General features: G+C 42.8%; 1 protein-coding gene across 1 annotated transcript in view; it reads right to left on the bottom strand.

Moving 5' to 3' along the window:
* The window catches only part of POLN (DNA polymerase nu), a 100,706-nt gene that overhangs the window by 20,211 nt on the left and 54,148 nt on the right, over positions 1-26,347 (bottom strand). Inside the window, exons 11-15 of the mRNA XM_045774765.2 lie at positions 13,589-13,672; positions 13,183-13,278; positions 6,252-6,308; positions 5,266-5,319; positions 4,548-4,613 (exon numbers count right to left, since the gene is read on the bottom strand). Of these exons, the coding sequence (XP_045630721.1) occupies positions 4,548-4,613; positions 5,266-5,319; positions 6,252-6,308; positions 13,183-13,278; positions 13,589-13,672 (357 nt within the window). The remainder of the gene's footprint in view (positions 1-4,547; positions 4,614-5,265; positions 5,320-6,251; positions 6,309-13,182; positions 13,279-13,588; positions 13,673-26,347) is intronic.

The raw sequence follows: 26,347 nt of genomic DNA, 5'->3' as shown, positions 1-26,347 counted from the left end.
CAACTTCATTGAATACAACATAAAAACATCAAACACAGACTGAGAGAAGATATTTATGTAAGTGAATGAAAGACTAGTATCCATAATATATAAAGAAACTTTACAAATTATAAGAAAAGACAAACCACTAAACTGAAAATGGACAAAGAGATAAACAAGCAAGTCACTGAAGAAACCGAAAAGAAACCCAAATCTTAAACCACAAAATAAATACTAATTCACACGCACCCAAGTGGCAGAGCAAAACGTGTGAAAATACCAAGAGCAGCGGATGCCTAGAGAGCCGAGCTCTGTCCCATGCTGCAGGCAGGGGCGTGTGCTGGTCCCCCCTCTCCCCCTGGAGAGTGCCAGGGGATGCCGGGAGAGCAGCACCAGCACACCCTGTGGCCAGGCAACACGCGTGACCAGCAGGAGAAACCCTGGCATGTGTTCAAGAATATACATCGCAGCATTATTTTCTCTTCATGCAGCATTGTTTCTAATAGTGGAAAACTGGAAAACATCGAGTACATTTACACAATGAAATACTGTATAGTAGCCAAGATAGACGGACTAGCGCTACTTCAGCCAGTGTGGATAAATCTCAAAAACATAATGTTGAATGAGAACGGCAAGCTATGGGGCGCCTGGGTGGCTCAGTCGGTTAAGCATCTGCCTTCAGCTCAGGTTGTGATCCCAGGGTCCTGGGATCCAGCCCCGCATCGGGCTCCCTGCTCAGCTCACTGCCTGCTTCTCCTTCCCTCTCCCTCTGCCCCTCCCCCCTGCTCCTGTGCTCTCTCTCTCTCTCTCAAATAAATAAAATCTTAAAAAAAAAAGAAAAAGAGAACAACCTATATAAGTACACTATGATACCATTTATATAAAATTTAAAAATAGTAAAAAAAAAAAAAACCCCAAAACACAGATGTTATTTAGGGATATATATACACACGCACATATATGTATATATATGTACATCTAATATTTAAGTGTGTGTGTGTGTGTGTGTGTGTGTGTGCGCGCACATGTGTATGTGTAGTGCAGAATGGACGGGACGACAAACACTAACTTTGGGGTAGAAAGAAAGCAATTTGGGGAAAGGGCAGACAGGAGCTTTAAATGCACCCACATAACATTTATGCCCTTAGACTGAACGACGGATGGACAGATATTCATTATGTTGGGTCCATGCCTTTGTCACAGGGAGGGGGCATCACTGAGCTTTGGGCGGGGGAGGGTGTCAGATGAGGCTTCCTGACGGACATGTTCCCTGAGCTATAGCCAGGGGAGCAGGCAGTGACCAGGAAAAGGAGGTCGGGCTGGAGGAAGAGGTGTTCAAGGATCAAGGGGCAGAAAAGGGACCTAAACAGAGGTGAAATAACAGCCTCAAGGCAAGGGAAAGCATGAGGGGTCAAGGAATCACAAATTACATCAAAGCACTCACCATAATACCAGAAAATCTTAACTTGTCTCCAACTCGGTTAGATACCAAAAAAGCTAGTGCAAACATGCTAACTAGAAAAATGAAGAAACTAAGGGGGAGACGACTCACAAAGGAACCAAAGCTAAATGGTACCCAAATCTCAACATTTCCAAACAACACATTCTGAAGCTGTAACATTTTAACAACTTTTTTTTTTTAAAGATTTTATTTTATTTATTCGACAGAGATAGAGACAGCCAGCGAGAGAGGGAACACAAGCAGGGGGAGTGGGAGAGGAAGAAGCAGGTTCACAGCAGGAGAGCCTGACGTGGGGCTCGATCCCGTAACGCCGGGATCATGCCCTGAGCCGAAGGCAGACGCTTAACCGCTGTGCCACCCAGGTGCCCCCATTTTAACAACTTCTAAAAGCTAACCTAGAAGAAGACTGAAGACTCGGGATATTAAAGAATTCATACCAATACAGTGTGTGGGGTCAGATATTTTGAATTACGAAATGTGGGTGAATTCTGAGCTGGAACCACTCAGTGCAAACGGCAGTGCAGTGACACGAGGACAGTGACAAAAACTGGCCTGTTGACACAAACATTAGGAGGGGCGTCTGAAGCCACAATGGACAAGGAGTATTAGGAGATGAAGAAAGGGTGAGAATGTGGCTCCTGGCAAGTGCAGTAAGAGCAGAGAGGTCCTCCACACCTGCCCAGGAGCAGGCCCTCGTAAAACTATGATAGGTCCAAGAGACACACACAAAACAAAGACTGACAGGCGTGAACCCTAAAGGATCTGAGTGAAGGGAAGAGGAGAATCAAGGCTCATGACCAACTCCCAGCTAGGGTGGAGAACATGACAGTCCAGTGTGGGGAAGACGCTGGGCCTACACTGTTAACACGCCGCAATCCTCATGATGATCCCAAACCACGTGACTTTGAGACGTGGGAAGGCAACTCCAGGGTGCATCACACATCCAGGTTTTCGCTCGAGTACTTGGTGCTTACCAGGTGGGCTCCAGGTGCAGAGCCAGGCCTGGAGGGTAAATCGGCAAAAAAGGCAGAAAAAGTCCCTGTTCTCACGGAACATACAATCTAGCAGGGTAAACAGAGGTCAGTGTAGTGACCATCAGGACAACTATATGGAAACATCTAGGAGGATACTAGACTGAGGTTTTGATAAAGCAAATACTGATCAATGAACCGCTGAATGCTAAGAGAACACAAAGAATGAGGGTTTTAGGTGGTGAAAATTATCAGATGGGGCTTCTACTTCCACTCAGGATGGACACAGTTGAAAAGAAAGTGCTCCCACCTGACAAGGAAGGTAAGAAACACAACCCGTAATGTAAAGCCCTGAGAATACACGTATACTTTGACTCAGGAATTCCCTCTCTAGGAATGCTATGGAAATCATTACAAAAATGTGCCAAAAATATACATACAGGTATGTTTGTGGCATCTCTGTATAAAATAAGCGCAACTGACAACAATCTAAGTGGCCGTCACCAGGGACAGCCGTCAAGTGGGTGTACAGAAGCTGCTGAAATGATGACGTGCACTTCCAGGGGAAGGTAGTGGCTGAATGCACACATTATGTTATACCTTCTCTTTCCCAAAATTCAACTGAAATAACAGAAAATAAATAAATAAAACAAGAGCATCACTAAAAACTTGGGAGGAGCGTTACTCATAAACCAGAGATGCTGGAGAATTCTGGAAGAGAATAAAACACAGCAAGACATTAACATGGAAATGTAATAGAAACTACGAACTTACAACCCTGTACAGGCAAAAGCAAGGACCTCATAAAAAGTGTTTTCCCAGCAGAACTCCTACATTACTCTTTGATGAGAAGCAGCAACAGCTAAGAGAACAGGTGCAGCAGGCGCCTTCCCTCAGAGGAGGCCCTAGCATTAGTCCTGCACGTGCAGAGCCAGGTAAAGACCACAGAAGAGCTCTCTCAAGTGGGATGTCCAGAGGAAGACCTTCCTAAGGTGAGTGCAAAGTCCAGAGAGACCGTAGGGCCCTGAGCAGGGCCACGGCTCCCGCAGGGTGTGAGCCCGCCCAGCCCCGCACGACCACCTGCCGTGAGCACTGGGCACCCAAACACGTAAAGGCCAGGAGAAGGCCGGCAGGACGCAGTCCAGACCAGTGACAGGGGACCCACGGCGTAGACAGACGTGTCACAAAGGGAAAGGAAAAGGCACTGAAATGTTTTATTCTATACGTGTCCACCCTGTTTGAATTCATCATGCATATGTACTAATATGTATATATTTATTGTGCATATGTAAATAATGTATTTAATTCATATATTTAAATAATCCAAATGTTTAAATCTAAATATAGATTCAGGTCAACATTAATGTATGATATCAAGACATCATAAATAAAATTGAAAAGTATAAAATGAAAGTGTGGTTTTATTTTAGTAGAAAAACAGTATTTTATAAATATGTATACCTAGCAAAAAGTCAATAAGGATAGACACCAAAATGTTTACCACAGTTAATTCTGCATGGGGGAATAGTAGATGGCTTTTATTAGTTTTTGTTTATTTGTTTTTACATTTCTGTACTTAAGGAACTGTTTGGCAATGAAAAATTAGTAATGAATCATCTTTAATTAAAAAATATAAAGCCATTTAAAAGCTAATTGCTTTGAGTGTTACTAAAGCTGCATCATAAATTCAAGGGTATTTACAGCTTTTTTCATCAGAGACAGTCTGGAACAACAACAAAGAAATGGAGGAGGTCATCAGAGCATCAGGCATTTCAACACATTTCTGGACATCAGAAGCCTCCTGTCCAATACAAATATGAAGACAAGGAAGGGGAAGTGGGAATGGGGTGTCCCTTTTGCCCTCAGCCGCAGCGCACATGACTCTCTGGATGGAAAGGACTCCTCACTAACTCAACACTTGGTGACAGAAGGGACCATGTGTCTTGCTCCCCCACTATGTTCCCAAAACACAGTAGGTGCTAAATGAATATTAGTTGAGTGGATAAACAGAGTAAAACACATCTATCAACATGGGGCCCCCTCTTAGAAACGGAAAGTGCACAGGCAAACACACATAGGCAAAAACTCAACTCCGAGGCACAGAAACTGGCATCTAACAAGGAGCGCTAACTTACCGGATGCCTGGCTGAAAGTCTTCCAGTCACAGTTCCAGTCTGATTCCACGTAGATGAAATGGAGCCCTTTATCAGTTAAGAAGAATCAGTTTCAGCTCTGGCAATGCCATGTGAAGTCAAGAACACAGTGACTCTTCAGACTCCCTGCACACAGCATGCAACACTCACTGCTCTCCTGTAGACGTCTTTTGGCCCGAAGCCCCCAACCCCGAGAGGTCCCTGGGTGTCAGCAAAGTGCTGACCGACAAGGAGGTTCCCCCTAACCCATGCAGAAACTGCAACAGGACATGTGGGTCTTTGTGTCCCTTTAAGCCCCCGTGCATGGGGAGAGGAGGGCCATGTTCCATGGGGGCACAGCATGGACTCCAGGCGGGGTTGTGCAGCCCAGACAGGGGCCCAGACAGAACACCTCTGACTGCAGCCTCCTCACGGGTGAACCAGAACAACGTCTCCCTGAAATGGGCGCAAGAGGAGGTGCGGTGACAGGTGTCACAGTGCCTGGGCAGCCCCAGAGCTCCCGTGTACATGCAGCTCCAGTTCTGAAGGCATGATGGCAACTCAGGCTATAAAGAGACCTGAGTAATAACAAAATCATGGCTCACAGCTCAAGAATATTTGGTGATTTCCATCGTTAACTAAAATTTCAGGAAATTGTACATGTATCTGAAACCACGGGAAACCACATTCCTGAGCACAGTATCTCGTTTAGCTCAGTTACCTTTCTCATGCAAGCTAGTAATCCATCCACAAAGGCCGACTTGGTCTTGTGAACCTAGGTTACACAGACAAACGTAATCATTTTCCTGTTTAAGCATCGAGCAGGAACAAGCATCAAAGCAGTGTTTCACAGAGCGCTGGGCATGTGCCACTCACGTGTCAGCTCTGATAACTCCAGGAAGCCCTGAAACGGACTGGTGTAGTACCCTGAATTAAATAACAATGACCCACAGAGAAAGATGGCACCCTACCCCCTTTTCTGGAATAATTCTGGAATAATTCTTTTCACAGAAATGTTGCAATGATAAATGTAGCATCGTGGGTACCCATCCTCCTGCATCCCCTAGGGTGCCTTTAGTTCTCTTCCAATCATTTTGTCCCTTCAAGGAGAAGGCCGTTTGGTGCCATGACCAAGCCCTGCCGGCTGCCACACCTCAGGAGAGCAGCAGGCCACAGGTTCAGGGAGCGACAGACTGATGGTACAAGTGGCGGCCAAAGTTATGGACACGTTCACAAACAACAGGGAACACACACAGGCACATGGACAGAGGAAGTGTGGGCTGCTGAGGAAGAAGGGGACATGTCAGCGAACAAGGGAGCCAACATGCTCAGAGGGCCGAGGTAACCTCGCCAGGCCTGGGCTGGGGAGCTGGAGGAGGTCCTTGAGAGAGGCTTCTGAACTCTGTGCTGGTGGAGTCTAGCCCACAGTGAAGCTGCCCGATGACAAGACACATGCCCCCTTCCCGTCTTCATCCATCCTCGTCCCCGTGGGACCCTGTGGCTCAGTGCTGAGCAGGGTGACTGTGGGCTCGAGCAGAGCGGGGCGCATGCGAGCAGCGCTGGTACCAGGCCGGCTTGAACAAGCTCTGTTCCCTTCAGAGCACTGCCCGGGCTCCTGTCGTGATTATGGATTGATTGCTCTTATCAGAGGGGGTGCCAGATGGCTCCCCTCCCTCATCAACTCACTCACACACAAAGGGAACTTACCCGTCTATATTCCAAAATTATCTTGGGTAATGGATGGAGGTCCTGAAGAGCCCTTAACTGAAAAATGAGAATAAATGTCACCAATATAATTCCTCCATTTAATTTTAACATTTTGGACACTTATTTTCAGCTGGAGAAAGTGCTAATAAATGGTCTGTATTGGCCACATTTTCCAAAGTGAAGATTCATAATAAACTCAAAGTTTATCAAGCGTCTTAATCTAAATCCCTTACAAAATCATTGCTGTCCATAAAGGAACTAAAAGCACTTCACACAAGCCTGGAAATAAGATTGCTCCTGAGATTCAAATTCATGAAGTCTAAATCCAGGGTATGTAAAATACCACATAGGAGAATACACTAAGAAAACGCCTACAAATGTGTAACTCGAGTTTAGGAACACCCATTTCAATCAGTTATCTGGGCATAATGTCAGTGAGGTAACATCAGAATAGGATTATGGATTTTAAAACTAATTTTAAAAGATCAAAATATTACATACAGGACAACACAAGATCATAAGAACACGGTTTGTTCGATTACCACAAAGTGAACACACTTAGGTAAGGCCACGCACACGGAACATTCCAGGTCGCCTGCGGGTCCCTGCCCCTCCCGTGCAGGTAACCACCACCCTGACCTCCATCGTCAAGGGCACTTTTCCCAGCTTTTGAACATCGCATCAATGGAACCGGACAGGTACTCTGTGTGTGTGACTTTGTTCAACATGGTGGTTTTAAGGTTCATCTGTGTTGTATGAAGCAGCATTTCATTTACTTGCACTTCTGTTTTCAACTGTTTGAATGTAGGACAACTATACTTTCTGCTTGATGGATACTAGTGGGTTGTTAATGGGCCGTGATGAGTAGTGCTGTTGTGAACATTCTGGAGCCTGGATTTCGGTTAACATGTCACAGTTCTGTGGAGGAGAAACACAGAGAGGAATGGAATCGCAGGGCCAACAGCAGCAGAGGCAACACCAGCCAGTTCGCCCAAGTGAAGGTGCCCGTCTACCCCGTCAGCACCACGCAGACGTTCCAACTGCTCCACGTCTTTTCCAACACGCGCTGTCCAGGCCTTAATGTTAGCCATTCTGGTAAATGTGAAGTGATATTGCACAGTAGTTTTATATGTATTTTCCCAATGACTAATACAGTTGGGTAGGATTCACATACTCAATGACTAATTAGGTATCTTCTCTCATTAAACCCCTGTTCATGTCTTTTGCCCATTTAAAAAACTGGTTGGCATGTCTTTTTTTCCCCTTGATTTGTAGGAATCTGTTATTCTGGACAGCGTTTTCTTCAGCTGGTTATTTACTAGAAATCCTCTGCCCTCTGTGGCTTACTTATTTACTTGTTTAACGGCATCTCTTCATAAACAGAGATTCTTAATTCTACTACTGTCCAATTTATCAATCTTTTCCTGTATGGGTAATGCATCTTGTGTCCTGTTTAGGAACATTCACCCACCTCAGAGTCTTAAGGATATTCCCTTACAGTATCTTCTACAATCTTTGTTGTTTTGCTTTTCATATTTAGATGTACAATTCGCTTGGAGTTTATTTTTGTGTACGGCATGAAATAGGGGTCATTTATGGAGCAAGCCCCTCTTACTCACTACTTTGCAGAGCTGCCCTCTCGGAGATCGTGCCTTTCATACGCACATGTGTACTCCCCACCCTGGGTCCACGGGTCTATTTCTTCACGCTCCAATCGGCACTACACTGTGCTACTTACTTAGTTCCTGGCAATCCTTATTGATTTAGGATTAGTCTTGAGTCCAACAGACTAAGTCCCCCAGCAGTGCTTTCCAAGAGCACACTGGCTCTTAGTTTTTTGCATTTCCATGTCAATTTTGGAATCAGCTTGCCAGCGTCTCCAAAAAACTGCTGCTAAGATTGTTTTGAATCTATAAATCAGGTGGGGTAACTGATGCTATAACTCTCACGTAACAGTGTAAGGCATGAAGTTGCATCCCTGTCTGTTTGAATAAAGACTGAGGACCCAAGGAGAATCATAACCCGGAGAGCCGACACTGGTGTCGTGGGAGTAGGCGCTGCCCAGGGGGAGGCACCCTACCTCAGTACAATCCAGAATTGCCTTTTACTTAGAAGAGCTATCCCCCGGGGGATGAAAGTACATGAAAACGCTTAGCCAAGAAAACTGCTTAAGATTTGACTAGCTCTCTTTATCCTGATACCTTACTCACAAAATAACTTTCTAACCACAGTCTCTCTGTATATCTCTACTTGAGCCGTCTGAGAACACTTGAAAAGATTTAAGTATTTGATCTCATAAAACGTCGGACAAAGCCCTACCAGCGTTGGTTCATGATCAGAGGCAGTTCCATAGCCGCCGGCCGCCCGTGAGCTTTATCACACACTCCGTGTTGGCTCCTGACAGCACATTCTTCTCAGCTCCCTTCTCTCCATGGCCACTCGCGGCCTCTTGTTGGCGCCTCCTCTTTCCCTGACCTCTAAGTGTCAGTTTCTCAGTGTTCGGTTCTGTGGTTATCAATGTTGGCTGGCTTATGAGAAACAGCCGGGAGCTTCAAAAACATGCCTGAGCCTGGGCCGTCCAACCCACAGACACGATTCTGTGGATCAGTCATCAGCCTAGGCATGAGTGTTTTTCCAAAGCTCCGGCCATCCTAGGGCAACTCTACTAAAAACTGGCTGACCACTTCCAGCACAAGACTTCTCACTGACCCAACTGCACCTGCAACATCTCTGTGCCCATGTCTTGTCAACGTCTGTCTTAATGCTCTTAACACACCCAAGAGTAAACATTTGATCCCCTGCCCCCCAGTAAACTGTTCCTCTCGCAGTTTTCCCTGAGTAGTGGCCTTTTCTCTCTGCTTAGTCGCACAACTAACAAAAACAAGAACTACCCCCACAGTCTTTTATTGACACTCACATGACCTCACACTCACAGACTTCCTTTCTGCTCTAAAAATGCTCTGGAAATTCGTCTGCTGCTCCATCTTCACAGCTGTCACCTGGACCATGAAGACTTCCGTCCCCACACTACAGTGACAGACTATTAACAAGACTCCTCCCTTCTCCAACCAGCTGTAAGTGTGGACTTTTCAGGACACAGCTAACATCTGTTAGGATGGGCAGAATCCAAAGCACTGACAATACCACATGCTGGCGAGGATGTGGAGCAATAGGAACTCCCATTCATGGCTGGTGGGAAGGCAGAATGGCGTAGCCACTTTGGGAGATAGTCTGTGAGTTTCTTACAAAATTCAATATACTCTCACTATATGATCCAGCAATCATGCTCCTTGGTATTTACCCAGAGGAGCTGAAAACTTACATCCACATAAAAACCTGTACACAGATGTTTATAGCAACTTTCTTCCTCATTGCCAAAACTTGGAAGCAACCAAGATGTCCTTCAGGAGGTGAATGGGTAATAAACTGTGGTCCATTCAGACAATGGAATGTTATTCATCATTAAAAAGAAATGAGCTATCAACTAGGAAAAGACACGGAGGAACTTTAAATGCACATACTAAGGGAAAGAAGGCAGCCTGAAAAGGCTGCACACTGTATGGTTCCAGCTACAGGACATTCTGGGAAGGGTAAAACTATGGGGGCAGTGAAAATATCAGGGCGGGGGGGGAGGAGCAAGGGGGTAACAGGTGGAGCACGAGAGTGTTTAGGGCAGTGAAGCTACTCTGTGTGAAAGCATAATGGCGGACACCCATCATTACACATTTGTCCACACCCACAGAATGTGCAACACAAAGGGTGACCCCGGAGATAAACCATAGACTTTGGATGATGATGACATGTCAGTGGAGGTTTGTCGAGTGTAACAAATGGCTCCACTGGTGGGGATGTTGACAGTGGCGGAATGGGTGTGGTGGGGGTGAGAGGAAGGCAGTATATGAGACTTCTCTGTACCTTCTGCTCAATATTGCTGTGAAATAAAGTATAAAATATAATAAAAATAAAAGCCTAATAAAACCAAATCTAAGATCACAGTTGTGCCCTTACCTGAACTGTTCCAGGCTACACATTTTACCTGAGGACAACATCCTCTCCCCACGGGGAGGGGAACAGGAAGGGTGAAGGAAAGAAGAGAGGAGTCTTAATTCTGAATTCAGAACCATGTACATGTGCTCCCTAGTAAAAGTTTATCTTTTTTTTAAATGCACAAAATAGTATGACTTTGTCAGTTAAATAAGAGAGGTTAATATGATTTACCTTGATCATGTCTTTGTGAAAAATAATTAAGGTCATTAATTCTGTCTACAAGAAAGCACATCAACACCAGAAGAGAGCTACGTTTCCTTTCTTAGTTGCTGGTTGTCTGGAAGAGCTAAGGAGCAGCAAAGGGAAGGGCAACACTGCCAGCTGGTGCCAGGACGGAGAATAAATCAGCCCGAGACCCTCAGCTCCCAGCCCCATGAGGGCAAGTGTGAGGCTTTTCCAGGTACCACCGCTGCTCCAAATTTAGGGCACGGTGCCCCTCTGCGGTGCGGGTGTGAAATCCATGCCAGCCTCTCCAGTAGGCAGGGGTCTGCTCCCTGTCGTCCTGGATCCCCATGAACAAACAGCAGACATTTGCGCTGGTTCAGGCTGCTTGGGATACACTGGACAAGTCAAACGAGGGCTTTGATCTGCGCAGCCTACATCCTAGAGCGACAAGCCAACAGAAACTAAGGTAACTTTAGGTGCAGGAAACAAATCTGGGTGAAGAAACAGGTTGTGCCTGGGGGCCTTACTGTTGTCTGTGTGGCCAGGGGAGGCCTCTCTGAAAGCAACACTTAAGCCAACAAGAAGCCACTGTGCAAACTCCAGGAGAAGTCTCCAGACCGGGTAGGAGCCCGTGCAGAACCTGTGAAGAGCTGAAGAGCAGTGTGCTTGCGGGGCGCTGGGTGCGAGGGGGCTGGAGAAGGGGCAGGGCCAGACCCGGGGCCTAGGGACACACTAGAGGGCTTGGGCATTAATCTAAGGGTCACAGGAAGCCCCTGGAATGTACATCAGGGGAGTAACATGATTTTTCTAATGTTGTTAAAGATCGCTCTGCCTGGATGTGATGGATAACCAGCAGGGTAAGAACACCTGGGAGGCTGTGGAGGGGGCTTGCAGGGCTGTGAGTGGGAGGTGACTGAGGTGGTAACTGTGAGGACGGAGGGAGCAGACAAACTCAAGACCTATGTTTGCAGGTAGAGACTGTAAGGCTGGCTATGGGGTGAGGCTGGCAGAAAATCCAAGATGACTTGTAGGTTTCTGGATGGAGTAGCTAATAATTATAGCCAGTACTTGCTGGTTTTTAACAGCTCATATGTCAGGCATGGTCCAAATACTGCTTTACACCCAGCACACATACACACACCTGAACACTCACAAAATTGCTGTAGGGAAAGGACTGTTATTATACTTCTTTTACAGGTCAGGAAACTGAGGCACAGGGAGTCAAATAACATGCCCAAGCTATGCAGGTGGATGTGGTGGCTGACTCCTCCGCTGCTGGCTCCCAAGGACCCAGGAGGACGGGCATCTACTGAGGTGGGGACGGGGGCATATTCAAACCCCCTTTGGGACACATCACTCTACGGATGTCATGATTCACTCAAGAACTGCCACCTGAGCCCACTGAGGGCCGCACATGGGGACCGTCAGAAGGCAAGGAGCTCTGGCAGGGCCGAGATAGGCAGAGCGTGCCGTGCTGGAGTGGCCATGTGCATAGGGACGGAGGCTGCTGCTAAGTCAAATGCTGGACACGGCACAGAGAGCACAAGCTGGCACCCCCATAGCCGGCTCTGACCGTAGCGACACAAGTCCCCTGCAGGGGAGCCTGGGTGGCTCAGTCGGTGAACCACCTGCTTTCAGCTCAGGTCGTGATCTTGGGGGTCCTGGGCTTCCTGCTCAGTAGGGGGCCTGCTTCTCCCTCTACTACTCCCCTCCTCCCTGCTCATGCTCTCTCTCAAATGAATAAATAAAATCTTAAAAACAACAAGTTCACTTACTGATCTCCATTCTGCATGCTTTCACGAATATTACTGGATTCTGAACATCTATTTATACTCTGCCATTCTTTTTTTTAAAAACATGTATCTTTTAAAGATTTATTCATTTATTTTAGAGAGTGAGCAAAAGAGGGAGAGGCAAAGGATCCCAAGCAGACCCCCTGCCAAGCGCAGAACCCAACTCAGGGCTTGATCCCACTATCCCAAGATCACGACCTGAGCTAAAATCAAAAGTTGAGGACCCCCAACCCACTGAGCCACCCAGGTGCCCCTATACTCTGCCACTGCGACAGAGTAGACCCTCATTCCTCCCTGTTTATACAACAGGCTCCTCTCCGGGGAAAGGTAGCTCAAATTTTCTAAAATAAATCTAGGGGGACGCCTGGGTGACTCAGTTGCTTAAGTGTCTGCCTTCAGCTCAGGTCATGATCCCGGGGGTCCTAGGATCAAGTCCCATACAGGGTCCTTGCTCAGCGGGAAGTCTGCCTCTCCCTCTGCCTGCCACTCCCCCAGCTTGTGCTCTCTCTCTCTCTCTCTCTGACAAATAAATAAATAATCATAAAAAAAAAAAACCTTCCACATCTATATTAAAAAATAAAATAAATCTAGGAAAGGAGAAGACTGACAACCCTCCCCATTTCTAGCTTCTGGCAGCCTCTAGTTTCTAAGTGGCTGTGATTGGATTGACAACAATTTATTTTCAGAACAAAATTCCACCTAATTGTCCTTTGCAGTAAGTGAAGTCAGTGGATTGCTTCTGGAAAACTGTACCGTCTGCCTCTTTCTCACGGTTCATACTAGGAGGGCAGCCTTGCGGGGAGCACCTCGTGGGAGCACCTGCCGCACAGCCCACTGCAGGGGGCACGGGCGAGTCTGAGGGTGACTTGCACGTGGTGCAGGCGTGCTACTGTCTCAAAAAGAAAGGGGAAAATTTTTGAACTTACCACGGCTTCTGATGTGGACGGGAGTCTCTGCAGCCCCGTTCTGGGAAGAGTCTCCCTGGGACTCAGCGGGGGCAGCTTTAGCTTGCCGAAGAGGACCTTCAACAAAGCAGTGACATGTGATGAGCGGGTCTCAGATTTGAGAGAACCTGAACGTCACTGCCACAGCCACAGCCACAGAAGGCCCACCCAAGTAGATGCTACAAACACCCAAATTCTGACTTCATACTTTTCTTGGATTTACAGGCTTTGAAGGAATGAATCTCGATGTGAGAAAACATGGGGAACTTATATACTTTCCAGATGATCAACATAAAATAATACTTATAAATTCAAAATAAATCACTCTTCAACCCCTGCTTCTTAAGCAGATTTTATTTAAAAAAAAAAACACAAAATTTAGCTTTACCTCTCGAAGTTGATTATTACTTGTTATAAGAAACTGCTCTCCTGCAACAAAATGGGCTTCTTGCTCCAACTCCTTGAGACGAGACTGTGAATGGGACACAAAATCTCACTAACGTTTTTCACAATGTAAGATTATTTAATTTGCTCATCAAACTGTTCCCCAAAAAAGTTCTTACAAAAGTAAAAAATAGCCTACAATTTACTAAAATAGACATTAAAAATATATACTTTGACTCATAGTGGGAAACTTAGGCTCATAGAATCATCCTCTCCCAAACCTAAGGAAGCAAATGAAAGAAGCAAAATAGGAAATAACATACCAAAATAAGGGAAAGAATGACTTCTCCAGGAATATTACTACTAGAAAAGGGATCTAGCATCATACCACAAACTCGAAAGCATCCAAAGTATCCCAAGGTAAAGGAGGTAGGACCAATGACCTTGTAGGGCCCTCCCACCCAGCAGAGACAGCAGCCACAGGGGACACGAGGGACCATGCTCTGAACAACCACACGCAACCACATGGGACACAGCCTGGCTTGAGGGGTGGGAGGTACGGATGGTCTAGGTGAAAAAAAACCTAACCGTACCCTATGCAATGGCTGACGCAGTGCGGAGTGGAGCAGAGCTGAATTTATAAGCCCGTGGCCCCCTTGCCACTTCTGTCAGAAGAAAAGTAGAAGGAAGCCAGGACTTAAAAACGTAATTATAAAAGAAAACAGAGAGCAGAGGCTAAACCAACCCACCGTGGTGAAATATCATCTGCATTCTATCCTTCATCAGACGAGGATGGCCTTGAGGCTGAAATTTTGAAAGAAGTTACAAAGAAGGTCCGGTGAAGTTAGGAGTAGGACAAGTCTGATACAAGAAAACAGTACCTAGGCGTAAAGAAGAAGCCAGAAACACTTGCCTCGGTTAAAGTATGCCAAAACTCAGTCGTCAAAGAAACAAGTGAGAAAAAGGAAACAAAAGAACAGAGCATTAAAGGACAGATAATGGGTCCCTTCAGGTATAAGCTGTACCTTAGGGAACAAAAACTCCAGCAATAAACTGTTTGAGCTTCAAGTTAAAAAGGCACAGTAACCTTGCATATTAATGCACCCCTCGTGTTCAGGCACAAAAAGAAATGGATAAATATAAACAGAGAAAAACAAAAAGCCAGTTTCTTAAAAGAAACAAAACAAAACATAAGCCTCTCTTCAGAGCAGGAATACATACAAACTACAAAGCAACAGGCAGAACGAGGGGGCAGCCCAGCTGGACCCTGGGGCCAGCGGCCAGGCCGGGGCCCCCCGTCGTGCCATGAAGCAGGGACTGCAAGCCCTCTGCTCGTGAGAGGAAGCTGGGCCAGCTTGTATCAGTTACCTGCTGCCACATGACAGACCAAACACACTTCCGCGAATCAGCACCTTGGGTGGGGCTCAGCTAGGTGCAGGTGCTGGCTGCTTGGCCGCATGGGTAGATTCATTTCAAATTGCTGCCCATTTAAAAATTACGTTAACTGGCTTTTTCTTATTGATAGGAGTTCTCTATTATAGTCTACACAGGAGTCCTTTGTCATACGCATGAAAGTACAATCAAAATCCCAGCAGGGTTTTTAAAAAAGTAGATAAAAGAATTCTATATGGCAATGCAAAGAACCTAAGACTGGACAATACCATATAGAAGAAACACAAAGATGGAAAACATGCCATAGGGTATTAAGACGTATTTTTACAAAGCTACCGTAACTAAGGCAGGGCAGTATTAGCACAGGATAGACAAAAACAAAAAAACAAACAAAAAAAACCCCACGAAACAGAACAGAGTCCAGAAAAAAATCCACATTACACGGTGTTAAAATCAAACACACATGGAGCCTTGAAAATTCCCTAAGCAGACAAAACCAGTGTAGTCCGACAGGCAACGCTTCATTTAGTCTATTCTGCAAGATCGGCGAGGCTAACTTGATCTGGGTCACTTCTTGCTTATGCCTCTGAAAATCATAAGTGAATCTCAAATTGTGCCCCCAAATCCTAATGCAGTAGTCCACAACTGTGAAGAATAACCAGCCCCTGCCTCCACACCATACAAGTTGCTTTATAACAATAAACCTCTGAGCCTCACTCCATGGCTTGGTTTGAGTGCTCCTGGTTTGTAAACTGTCTTTTTGGTGTGTGCACAATTAAGTTTTGAAATTACTACTTCAGTGTTTCACTGGTTTTACTTCTGTTTTTCTCTGAACTTTTGACAGCAGTGATCTGACTTTTGACACAGATGTTACTGTAATTCAGTAGGGAAACAATGGTACTTTTAATAAACAGAAATCAACTTGGAGAAAAAATCTTAACCATACCTAATACCATATAGAAAAATTAATGTGAAATGAATGGTAGGCTTAAAATAATACAGCTTATAGAAGAAAACATAGAAGAATATCTTTACTAGAAGGCAGACAAAAGATATCAGCACACAAAAATTCTTAAACATTAAAAAAAATGGTTCACTGGACTTCATTAAAATAAAGAGATTCTGTTCACCAAAAAATACCACTATTAAGAGAGTGAAAAGATAAGCCATAGACACAGACTGAGCTGGAAAGTATTTTAGGTTCTATGGGCCACATATGGCTCCCGTCACATATTCTTCCTTATGTGTTTGTCTTTTAAAAATTGTAACAACCACTCTTAACTTGTACGCCATATAAAAATAGGCCACAGGATGGATTTGGCCCACAGACTATTGTTGGCCAAACCCTGGACTGGGAGAAAGAATTTTCAATATATATTTAAAAAGACTTGCATACAGAATTTATTGCAAGGACTCACATACAGAATATATAAAGAACTCCTACAATCAATATGAAAAATTCAGTTAACATAAATTTCAAAATGGGTGAAGTCTTTGCAAAATTATCACAAAAGAATACATCCAAAATGCCATCAAGCATATGGAAATGCCCTCAATATAACTGATCATCCAGGAAATGCAAACTAAACCCACAATGTAAATCCACACAATCCATTGTAAATGTACAATGACAGACCCACCAGAATGTCTAAAGTGAGAAAGACTGGCAGTGTGCACTGGTGAGGATGTAGCAAACGGGACCGGAAAAGGTCATGACCAATTCCAAGAGGTCTTTGGAAGTACCTACTACCACCTGCACACACCCTGTGATCCAGCAATTCCACTTCCAGATAGAAAACCAAGAGACAGGAGCACTCACATCCACCACAGTTTATGCACATGAATATTCACAGCTGCTGTGAATACAGTGCCTACCAATGGGAAGGATGTAAAGAAGCCAAGACACATTCTTAAATGGGTGTTACACAAGCAAGTTTTATTGGAACCCATGTCTGCTAAATTCACCAACCAAGCAAATCCCATAGACAGAATGTGGGCAAAAAAAGCCAGAACCAAAGAGCCCACACTGTGTGGTTCCATTTACATGAAGTTCAAAATCACTTGAGTCAGATGAATGCCTCTCTCTGGGGGTACAAACTAGGAGGAGACAGGAAGGAGAAGACTTCTGGGTGCTTGAAATATTCTGTATCTTGCTCTGGGTGGAGCCACATGCATAGGTATATATGTAAAAACATGTCAAGTTATTCACTTACAATTTACACCAAGGAGATTCTGGGAAGATGGCAGAGTAGGAAGCACCCGTCAGTGAGAAACAGCCTCCCACCTGGACCACAGTGGCAGGGGCAGAAACCATTAGATGCAATAGCCATTTTGAATGGAGGAGTCTGTTGAAGGCTTGTAACTTCTAGGCTTGGAAGGTAAATTGCAGCTACTTTTGGTCTATTTCAGCTCTTAGCACAGTAGCAGTGACCCATCCCCATCTTCCGCCCCCAGCCACACAGCAGGCAATCATCCACCTGTTTCTGGAACAGTGTGCAGAAGCCAGGGTGTGCAAAAAACCCCAGTCCTCCAAATAGTGGGGATCTGGGCTCTGACTGCTAATTTTAATAACACAGGTACAGACAAATAGGCAGGCAGTCATTGTTGTTGCCCCTCCTCACATTGTTGTAAGACCCTCTCCCTCCAGCTGAACAGACTTTCAGGGGAATTAAAGGGCCAGCACCCTTTTACATCCCCCTTCATTTTTCACTTTTCCTCCCTTTGGGAGCCGGAAATTAAAGACAAGGATGTTTGACAACTACTGCTTATGCAGGGAAAATGAGAAACAGACTGTGTATGCCCAGGAAAAATCTTAGAAAAAAACATGAGAAGACCTTAAGTTTGCCCCTCAGGCTGATCTTTAGCACAGAGATAGCCTACATCAATAAAAAACCCAAAGCCAAAAACAAAAACACTAATACAAAACAGCAAACCCTGTGGTAGGGGGAGAATATGATTTCCAGACCTACCACATTATCAGATTTGAATGTCCAGTATTCAATAAAAAATGTCAAGGCATATGAAGAAAAGCATCCCATTCAAAGGGAAAAACAAAACAAAACAAACCATCAACAGAAACTGTCCCTGGAAAAGACCCAATGGCAGATCTACTAGACAAAGACATTAAAACAACTGTCTTAAAGATGCTGGAAGAACTGAAGGAGGATGTGAAGAAAGTAAAGAAAACAATGTGTCAGCAAAATGCAAATAATGATAAAGAGAGAGAAAACCTAAAAGGAAATAAAAAAGAAATCCTGGAGCTGAAAAGTACACTAACTGAAAGAGAAAATTCCTTTGGGGGGTTCAACAGCAAATCTGAGCAGGCAGAAGAAAGAATCAGTAAACTTGAAGATAGGACAATGGAAATTATTGAGGCTGAGGAACAGGCAGAAAATAAATTGAAGAAAAGTGAACAGAGTCTAAGGGACCTGTGGGACACCATAAAGCAGACTGGCATATGCATTGTGGGCATCCCAGATGAGGAGAGAGAGAAAGGGGCAGCAAAAATATCTGAAGAAATAATGGCTGAAATTTCTCAAATTTGATGAAATACATGAAAATAAACATCCAAGAAGCTCCATGAACTTCAAGTAAGAGGAACTAAAAGAGATCAACACTAAGGCACATTATAATCAAAGTTTCAAAAGACAGATGATGACAAAGTTTCAAAAGACAGTTCAAAAGATGAACAGATAATCTTGAAATTAGCAAGAGAGAAGTGTCATCACATATAAAGGATCCTCAATAAGGTCAGTGAAGCAGATCTCTCATCAGAAACTATAGAGGCCAGAAGGCAGGAGGCCAATATTTTCAAAGTGCTTAAAGGAAAAAACTGTCAACCAAGCATCCTGCATCTGGCAAAACTGTCCTTCAATGTTGAGGGAGAGACTGAGACATTCCCAGATAAAGAAAAGCTGAGGGAGATGTGATCACTACCCCTGCCCTAGAAAAAATGCTCAAGGAGTCCTGCAGGGTGAAATGAAAGGATACTAGACAGTATATCAAAGCCATATGGAGAAATAAAGATCTTCAGAAAGGTGAACGTGTGGACAGTTATAATAGCTAGTATTATAATAACAATCTGTCACTGCACTTTTTGTTTTCTCCATACTTAAAAAAAAATTATGAGTGTAAAAGCTAGTATTACTGTAACTTTAGTTTGTAACTCCAAGTCATGTTTCCTACATAATTTAAGAGACATATTAGTTTATGTTTGGGGCACACAATGTATAAAGATATAATTTTGTGGCATCAACAACTGAAAGGGGTGGGGACAGAGCTGTAAAGGAGCAGAGATTTTGCATGTTATTCAAGTTAAGCTGTAATAAACTCAAATTAGAGTGTTATAATGTTAGGATGTTAAATGTCATCCCCATGGTAACCACAAAGAAAATAGCTATAGAATATACACAAAAGAAAATGAGAAGGGAATTTAAACCATTCACTACAAAAAAAGCAACTATACACAAAGAAGACAGTAATGTAGGAAATGAGAGATGAAATATCTATAATGCACATAGAAAACAGCATAATGACAGAAGTCAGTCCCTCCTTATCAGTAATTACTTACATGTAAATGGATTAAACTCTCCAATCAAAAGACAGAGATTGGCAGAATAGATAAAAACACATGATCCAACTATATGCTGTCTATAAGAAACAAACTTTAAATTCAAAGATACAGACAGGCTGAAAGTACAAGGATAGAAAGAGATATGCAAATAGTGACCCAAACAGACCAGGGATGGCTATATTACTATCAGAAAAAATAGACTTTAAATCAAAAATGGTTATAAGGGACAAAGGATGACATGTATGTGATACATGCAGCAATTGTTATACAACAATTATACACATTTACACACCCAATGACAGACGATCAAAATATATGGAGAAAAAACAGAACTGAAGGGAGAAATAAACAATTCTACAATAGTTGTTGGGAGACTTGATTACTCCACTCACAACAACCGGTAGAACAACCACAGAGAAGGTAAGGAAACAGAAGACTTAAACAGCACAAGAAACCAATCAGATCCAACAGACATGCAGAGCACCACCCAGCAACAACCACACACATGCACACAGGACATTTTCCAGGACAGAACATATGTTAGGCCACAAATTAAGGCTCAAGAGATTTCAAAAAATAGTTATTATACAAAGCATCTTCTCTGACTACAACAGGATGAAGTTGGAAATCAATAACAAAAGGAAAACTAGAAAATTCATGAAACTGTGGAAATTAAGCAAATTATTTTTATTTTTATTTTATTTTATTTTTTTTTTAAGATTTTATTTATTTATGTGACAGAGAGACAGCCAGCGAGAGAGGGAACACAGCAGGGGGAGTGGGAGAGGAAGAAGCAGGCTCATAGCGGAGGAGCCTGATGTGGGACTCGATCCACGTACGCCAGGATCACGCCCTGAGCCGAAGGCAGACGCTTTAACGACTGCGCTACCCAGGCGCCCCTAAGCAAATTATTTTTAAACAATCAAAGGATCAAAAATAAATCAAAAGGGAATTTAGAAATTACTTAGAGATGAATGAAAATGAAAACACAACATAACACAACTTATGGGATGCAGCAAAAGCAGCAATAAAGGGGAATTTTATAGCTATAAATGCTATAAATATTATAAATATTAAGAAAGATCTGAAATCAATAACTTAACTTTACAACTTAAAGAACTAGAAAAAGAACAGACTAAACCCAAAGGTAGGAAAAGGAGATAATAAATATCAGAACAGATAAATGAAATAAATAGGGAAACAAGAGAGAAAACCAATGAAACCAAAAGTTAGTTCTTAAAGAAAAAAGAAAATTGACAAATTTTCACTAAACGGACTAAGAAAAAAAGAGAAAACTCAATTATTAAAATCAGAAATGAGAGTGGGGACATTATTTTACAAAAATAAAAAGAATTACAAGAGAGTAGTATGAATGACTGTACATCAACAAATTGGATAACCTAGATGAAATGGATAAATTCCTAAAATCACAAAACCTATCAAAATTAAATCACCAAAAAACAGAAAATCTGAATAGTCCTATAACTAGTAAGGAGACTGAATCAATAATCCATCTCCCAACAAAGAAGAGCCCCAGATCATTAGCTTCACAGGTGAATTCTACCAAATATTTAAAGAAGAACCAATACCAATCCTTCATACACTTTTCCAAAAAAATGGAGAGGAGGGAAGACCACTTCCTAACTCATTCTATGAGATCAGCATTACCCCGATACCAAAACCAAACAGAGACACAAGAAAACTATAGACCAACAACCCTTATGATTATTGATGCAAAAATCCTTAACAAAATACTAGCAGTATATTAAAAGGACTATACACCCCAACCAAGTGGGATTTAGTCCTGGAACGGAAGTATGGGTCAATACATTAAAACTGATCAATGTAATATGCCACATCAACAGAATGGAGGGGGTAAAAAAAATACAAGATCCTGTCAAAAATCATTTGACAATATTTAACACCCTTTCATGATAAAAACACTCAACTAACTAGGAACAGAAGGGAACTACCTCCACATAATAAAAACCATATAAGAAAACCCACAGGAAACATCATACTCAATGATCAAAGACTGAAAGCATTTCCTCTAAGATGAGGAAAAAGGCGAGGTTGCTTGCCTTCACCATTTCTATTCAACATGGTACTTCAAGTTCTGGTCAGAGCAATTAGGCAAGAAAAAGAAATAAAAGGCATCCAAATTGGGACAGAAGAAGTAAAATTATCTCTGCAGATCATATGATTTTATGTGTAGAAAACTCCAGAGTCCACACCAAAAAAAAAAAAAAAAAAAAAAGAAGAAGAAGAAAAGCAAAAACAAAAAACAAACAACTTTTAGAACTTTGAAACTCAGCAAAGTAGCAGGATACAACATCAACACACAAAAATTGGTTGCATTTCTACACATGAACAATCTGAAAAGGAAATTGTAAAAACAATTCCATTCATAGAAGCATTAAAGAGAATAAAATACTTAGGAATTAACAAAGGAGGTGAAGGACTTATACAATGAAAACTATAAAACACTGCTGAAATAAATTTAAAAATAAATAAGTGGAAACACATCTCATGTTCACGGATTGGAAGACTTAGCAAAACTACTCAAAGTGATCTACAGATTCAGTGTAATTCCTATCAAAATCCTGAAGACCTTTTTTTCAGAAATAGAAAAATCCATCCTAAAATTCATACAAAATCTCAAGAGACCCCAAGTAGCCAAAACAATCTTAAAAAAAAAAAAGAAAAAATGTGGAGGACCCATACTTGCTGATTTCAAAATTGACTACAAAGCTACACTAATCAAAACAGTGTGTACTGGCATAAAGTCAGACATAGAGACAAAGAATAGAACGATGAGCCCAGAAATAAACCCTTGCTTATATGGTCAAATGATTTTTGACAAGCATGCCAAGAACATTCAATGGAGAAAGTACAGTCTATTCAACAAATGGTGCTGGGAAAACTGGACATTCACATGCATAAAAATGAAGGTGGACCCCTACCTCACATCATATACAAAAATTAACTCAAAATGTACCAGGGACCAAATGTAAGACCTACAACAATAAAACTCTTAGAAGGAGACACAAGACAAAAGCTTCACAATATTGGATTTGACAGCTATTTCTTGGATATGACAACAAAGGCACAGGTAACAAAAGAAAAAATTTTAAATTGGACTACGAAAATTTAAAAATTTTGTGCATCAAAAGACACTATCAACAGGGCCTTTTGCCTCCTGTTGTCTTCTGGCACCCCTACGTCTGGCCTTGTCGGTGTAGTTGGCCAGCTTATTGAGGAGCAAGGATTCCATGGGGTTGCTGCTCTTTCCCTCCTCAGAAAGCGCCATGTTCTTTACTTCAGAGAAACTGCCTCTCCACTTCCACTTTGTTGAAGCAAGGGCTGTTTTTTCTCCGGTTTCCATCTCCCAGGCTCCCATCTCCCGGGCTCGGACAGTCGGGCTTGCCCTCCTGCAGGCCGGTCCCCTGAGTCGAGCTGGATAGGTACCAGACCAGCCTAAATAACCACGGAATCAGCCTGAGACGCAGGATGATGCATCTGGATCTCTACAAATGAACACCTCCAGCGCTGAGTATTGAGATAAGTAAATAAATAAAATCTTTAAAGAAGAAGCCCACATCTCTAAGGTCTCTATAAAACAAGGGGCACGGCCTGGGACCCAGTCAATAATTTTGGGCTCTGGACAACCCCGCAACCTCTCCTCATTAGAATGACAAGAAGGAAAAGCCCCCCCCCCCAGCAAAGAAAAGACAGTGAGTCTGTGGCCTCTGCCACAGAAGCAACGGATATGGATGTAACCAAATTATCAGAAATGGAATTCAGAGTAACAATGGTCAAGATAATGAGTAGACTTGAAAAAAGTATTAAGGAAAATGTTACTGAGAATATAGAATCCCTAAGGGCGGAAATGAGAGCGAATTTGACAGAAATTAAAAATTCTATGAGCCAAATGCAGGCAAAACTAGAGGCTCTGACGGCCAGGGTCACGGAAGCAGAGGAAAGGGTTAGTGAATTGGAGGATGGGTTAATAGAGGAAAAAATAAAAATAGAAGATGGTCTTAAAAAAATCCACGCCCACGAATGTTGGCTACGGGAGATTACTGTCTCAACGAAACGATCCAATGTTAGAATCATCGGCATCCCCGAGGGGGTGGAGAGAAACAGAGGTCTAGAAGAGATATTTGAACAAATTGTAGCTGAAAACTTCCCTAATCTAGCAAGGGAAACAAACATTCGTGTCCAAGAGGCAGAGAGGACCCCTCCCAAGCTCAACCATGACAGACCTACACCACGTCACATCATAGTCCAATTCGCAAATATGAGATCCAAGGATACAGTATTGAAAGCGGCCAGGGCAAAGAAATTTCTCACGTACCAAGGCAAAGGCATCAGAATTACGTCAGACCTGTCTACACAGACCTGGAATGAGAGAAAGGGTTGGGGGAGCATTTTTAAAGCTCTTTCAGAGAAAAACATGCAGCCAAGGATCCTTTATCTAGCAAGGCTGTCATTCAGAATTGATGGAGAAATAAAGACATTTCAGAATCGACAGTCACTAGCCAATTTCGTAACCACGAAACCAGCCCTACAGGAGGTATTACGGGGGGTTCTATAAAAGTAAAAAGGCCCCAAGAGTGATACAAAACAGAAAGTCACAGCCAATACAAACAAAGACTTTACTGACAACATGGCAGAATTAAAAGCATATCTCTCAGTACTCAGTCTTAACATTAATGGTTTAAATTCTTGCTTAAAACGCCACAGGGTTGCAGATTGGATAAAAAGAAATGATCCATCCATTTGCTGTCTACAAGAGACTCATTTCGAACCCAAAGATGCATTCAGACTGAGAGTAAGGGGATGGAGTACCATCTTTCACGCAAATGGACCTCAAAAGAAAGCTGGGGTAGCAATTCTCATATCAGGTAAACTGGATTTTAAACTACAGACTATAGTTAGAGACGCAGAAGGGCACTATATTATTCTTAAAGGAAGTATTCAACAAGTGGATATGACAATTATAAATATATATGCCCCCAACAGGGGAGCAGCAAGATACACAAGCCAACTCTTAACCAGAATAAAGAGACATATAAATAAAAATACATTAATAGTAGGGGACCTCAACACTCCACTCTCAGAAATAGACAGAACACCCTGGCAAAAACTAAGCAAAGAATCAAAGGCTTTGAATGCCATACTCGACGAGTTGGACCTCTTAGATATATATAGAACACTACACCCCAGAACCAAAGAATACTCATTCTATTCTAATGCCCATGGAACATTTTCAAGAATAGACCATGTTCTGGGACACAAAACAGGTCTCAGCTGATACCAAAAGATTGAAATTATCCCCTGCATATTCTCAGACCACAACGCTCTGAAATTGGAACTCAACCACAAGGAAAAATTTGGAAGAAACTCAAACACTTGGAGACTAAGAACCATCCTGCTCAGGAATGACTCGATAAACCAGGAAATCAAAAATCAAATTAAACAATTTATGGAGACCAATGAAAATGAAAATACAACAGTCCAAAACCTATGGGATACTGCAAAGGCGGTCCTAAGGGGGAAATACATAGCCATCCAAGCCTCACTCAAAAGAACAGAAAAATCTAAAATGCAGTTTTTATATTCTCACCTCAAGAAGCTGGAACAGCAACAGAGGGACAGGCCTAATCCACGCATGAGGAAGCAGTTGACCAAAATTAAAGCTGAAATCAATCAAGCAGAAACCAGAAGTACAGTAGAGCAGATCAACAGGACTAGAAGCTGGTTCTTGGAGAGAATCAATAAAATTGACAGACCACTGGCAAGACTTATCCAAAAGAAAAGAGAAAGGACCCAGATTATTAAAATTATGAATGAAAAAGGAGAGGTCATGACGAACACCATTGAAATTGGAAGGATTATTAGAAATTTTTATCAACAGCTATATGCCAATAAACTAAGCAATCTGGAAGAGATGGAATCCTTCCTGGAAACCTATAAAACTACCAAGATTGAAACAGGAAGAAATTGATTTCTTAAACAGGCCAATTAATTATGAAGAAATTGAGTCAGTGATAAACAACCTTCCAAATAACAAAACTCCAGGCCCGGACGGTTTTCCTGGGGAATTCTACCAAACATTCAAAGAAGAAATAATACCTATTCTCCTAAAGCTATTTCAAAAAATAGAAACAGAAGGAAAGCTACCAAACTCATTCTATGAGGCCAATATTACCTTGATCCCCAAACCAGGCAAAGACCCCCTCAAAAAGGAGAATTACAGACCGATTTCCCTAATGAATATGGACGCCAAAATCCTCAACAAGATACTTGCTAATAGAATCCAACAGTACATTAAAAGGATTATCCACCACGATCAAGTGGGATTCATACCTGGGATGCAAGCATGGTTCAATATACGCAAATCAATCAGCGTGATACATCATATCAACAAGAAAAGACTCAAGAACGATATGATCCTCTCAATCGATGCCGAAAAAGCATTTGACAAAATACAGCATCCTTTCCTGATTAAAACCCTTCAGAGTGTAGGAATAGAAGGTACATTTCTCAATCTCATAAAAGCCATCTATGAAAAGCCTACTGCAAATATTATTCTCAATGGGGAAAAGCTGGAAGCCTTTCCCTTAAGATCAGGAACACGACAAGGATGCCCACTCTCGCCACTATTATTCAACATAGTACTAGAAGTCCTTGCAACAGCAATCAGACAACAAAAAGGGATCAAAGGTATTCAAATCGGCAAAGAAGTCAAAATGTCTCTCTTCGCAGATGACATGATACTCTATATGGAAAACC

The sequence above is a fragment of the Ursus americanus genome, chromosome 8 (genome assembly GCF_024610735.1).
Source record: "Ursus americanus isolate L20-20 chromosome 8, mUrsAme1.1.p, whole genome shotgun sequence".
Lineage (NCBI taxonomy): Eukaryota > Metazoa > Chordata > Mammalia > Carnivora > Ursidae > Ursus > Ursus americanus.
This window is presented reverse-complemented; position numbering and strand designations above follow the sequence as displayed.